This window comes from Octopus bimaculoides, chromosome 24, assembly GCF_001194135.2.
Source record: "Octopus bimaculoides isolate UCB-OBI-ISO-001 chromosome 24, ASM119413v2, whole genome shotgun sequence".
Lineage (NCBI taxonomy): Eukaryota > Metazoa > Mollusca > Cephalopoda > Octopoda > Octopodidae > Octopus > Octopus bimaculoides.
Window position 1 is genome coordinate 2,345,377 of NC_069004.1, and position 2,578 is coordinate 2,347,954.

Here is a 2,578-nt window from a genome sequence, read left to right on the forward strand (position 1 = left end):
CAAACTTCTCATTTATAATAAAAGTGAACATCAAATTAATAACAATTTTAAAACAATCTGAAGAAATAATATATGGGAACAATTTATAGAATTAGATACAAACGTAAATATCTCTGTATATTTAAACAGATTAAAATTTGTACCCCAACATATAGACCATCCATGAAGGAATTTTCAAAAAACCCGGGATCCATTCAGCTTTACTTCTGGAAATCTTGAAGAAGTGAGTGGCAAGAAACCTCAGTGAGCGCAGGGACCACGGCTTCTTGCCATCAATATCAACAAGACTATATTCGTCTGCCAGATCACCTGTCGGTAATATACGCCCGGTTTTCTTCATCAGGTTCGCTTTGTCACTCAAAATTTTAACAATACATTTTCCACTGAATTCGGTGCTCTCTCCGTTCAGAAACCCTTCTCTGATGTGCTCATACCCCTTTGGTAGATCAGATGGGTCAGATGAGGAGTAAAGGTCCTTTATAGTTTCAGTCTGAACAAAGCCTGGCCACAAACTGAAGCAAGCCACGCCGTGTTTTTTAAGTTCGTGAGCTAAATCAACTGCCATTCTGTCGCAAGCTTCTTTGCCGACACCATAAGCGACATTGAATGTATAGACCAGGCCACCACCCGAAGACACAATGACGATGAGCCCAGATTTGCGAGGAACCATCATTTTAGCAGCATATACTGAACAGATATAATGGTTACGTAACCCAACGTTATTAATGTCGTCCCAGATACTGATCGGTTGTTCCCAAAATGGTTTGGCAGTCACATCGATTAAAGAATTAACAGCTGAATACGCATTGTTTACCAACAGATCCAGCTGTCCGTTTTGTTCGGACTTTATCTTGTCGAACAGTCGTTCAATTTCATCATCTTTGGTGTGGTCAACCTGTACTGCAACGCCGCGTCCACCCCGTCCGTTTATCTCTTCGACCGTTTCCTCCAGTGACCCAAGGCTTTTTTCAGTTTTGCGTAATGTTCGTCCAGTCACATAAACAGTAGCACCAGCTTCACCCAGCTGGACAGCAATACCTTTTCCAATTCCTCTCGTAGCTCCAGTTACAAGACAAACAAGTCCAGACAAAGGTTTGGCCATCATGCGAGCTTCGGTGTATATTAGTCGGAACGAATACCTAGACCAGCAAAGCAAACACCCCGGTGTGAACTCAACAGCATCCCCACTTTATATTTATATAAAAAGAAAAAAACTATGGAAACCAAACGTTGCAAAAAATGAAAGTAATTTTATTTTTAGTTTCTAAAGTATTCAGAAATTAAGCAATAAACCGATAAATATTTCAACATTATTGAGCTGGTATTGTTCATAGACTAATGCTTTTATAATTGATCTAAGCGTGGTCTGTAGTCGACAGGAGATAATAAAAATAGTGATCGAATTGTTTATTTCCCTTCTACACTGCCTTATTTATTGACTTATATTGCATGGCTGCTGCCTCAGGCCAGATATATGAAGATGGGTGTGTAGCAAACTCATAAGAGGCGGAGAGAGAACATAGGTTCGTTTGCCCGAACAGGTGGAATTGTTGATTGCTCATTGGTTAAATTAACAAAATTTTCACGGAACTGGAAGGCAAAAAAAGTATTTCGAACAGAAAAATTCTTTCAAAGAAGGAAACAAGCATCCAATTCCTTGTTCTATTCCTTCTCCATGTGATAGTCATAACCATTACAAAAGTCTGCAAGTAAAATCACTTCGATCTTGAAATGAGAGACCGGCCCTGTTTTCGAGGATCGTTCTATGAAATTACAAGTTCATTAATGTTCTAAACACCAGCATAATAAATATTAAGTTGTTTTACTAAATTCTTCATTATTTTCAAAATTAAATTAAACAAAGACAAAGTACTTCGACAGAAATACTGTGTGAAAAAGCTTAAGTTTATGGACTATTATTTTAGTGTGGACGTTCTACAAGCTACACCGACTAATTGAATTTCTGCGAACTTTTTCATCACAAGCTAAAAAGAAATGAATTCGGCCAGCGTGTCCAGGTGCCGCTTTTTACTACATTTTGCAAACGAACATTTAGATTTCCGTCTACCAGTATGTAATGACATCATTTTGTTTCTTCTTAGTCTTCTATATAACGTCTGTATCTCTAATAGTGACTTGAGTTACTTTTGGGGTTGACTTCGTGATTGAAAATGAAACCGGCAAAAATAGAGAACGGTAACCACTTGGTTTCCTTGGTTTACCGAAACGAATAAATAAATGTGTTTGTATGATGGGGGAGGGCATAGGTTTGGTTGTATGGATATGGAATTCGCTTTATAAACATGTGGTTTCGAGTTCTATCACACTCAGTCGCGCCTTGGGCGAGTGTCTTCTTTAGCCTTGGGCCGATCAATTCCTTGTGAGTAGAATTGGTAGACAGAAACTGCTTGGAAGCCCGTTATATGTGTATATATGAATGTGTGCATACTTGTCTCTCTAAATATTGACATTTCCTGTCAGCAAATCAGCTTTTTTGCGCTACAGCTTCGAAAACAAGTATAATGATAATAATAATAGTTTCAAATTTTGTCACAAGGGCAGCAGTTAGATATATATA

At 38.2% G+C, this 2,578-nt stretch overlaps 2 protein-coding genes across 2 annotated transcripts in view; one reads left to right on the forward strand and one right to left on the reverse strand.

Moving 5' to 3' along the window:
* Positions 1-58: 58 nt before the first annotated feature.
* On the reverse strand, positions 59-1,188 carry LOC106877537 (dehydrogenase/reductase SDR family member 1). The gene has a single exon (XM_014926463.2). The coding sequence runs from the start codon at positions 1,103-1,105 to the stop codon at positions 131-133; it is 975 nt and encodes a 324-aa protein (XP_014781949.1). The 5' UTR covers positions 1,106-1,188; the 3' UTR covers positions 59-130.
* Positions 1,189-1,261: 73 nt separating this feature from the next.
* Positions 1,262-2,578, forward strand: part of LOC106877536 (tRNA (guanine(10)-N2)-methyltransferase homolog) — a 9,658-nt gene continuing 8,341 nt past the window's right edge. Inside the window, exon 1 of the mRNA XM_014926462.2 lies at positions 1,262-2,070. Within this exon, the coding sequence (XP_014781948.1) occupies positions 1,996-2,070 (75 nt within the window). The 5' untranslated portion in view covers positions 1,262-1,995. The remainder of the gene's footprint in view (positions 2,071-2,578) is intronic.

Excerpts from the sequence above, each read along its gene's own strand:
- LOC106877537 (XM_014926463.2), bottom strand. The coding sequence starts at position 1,105 with ATGATGGCCAAACCTTTGTCTGGACTTGTTTGTCTTGTAACTGGAGCT.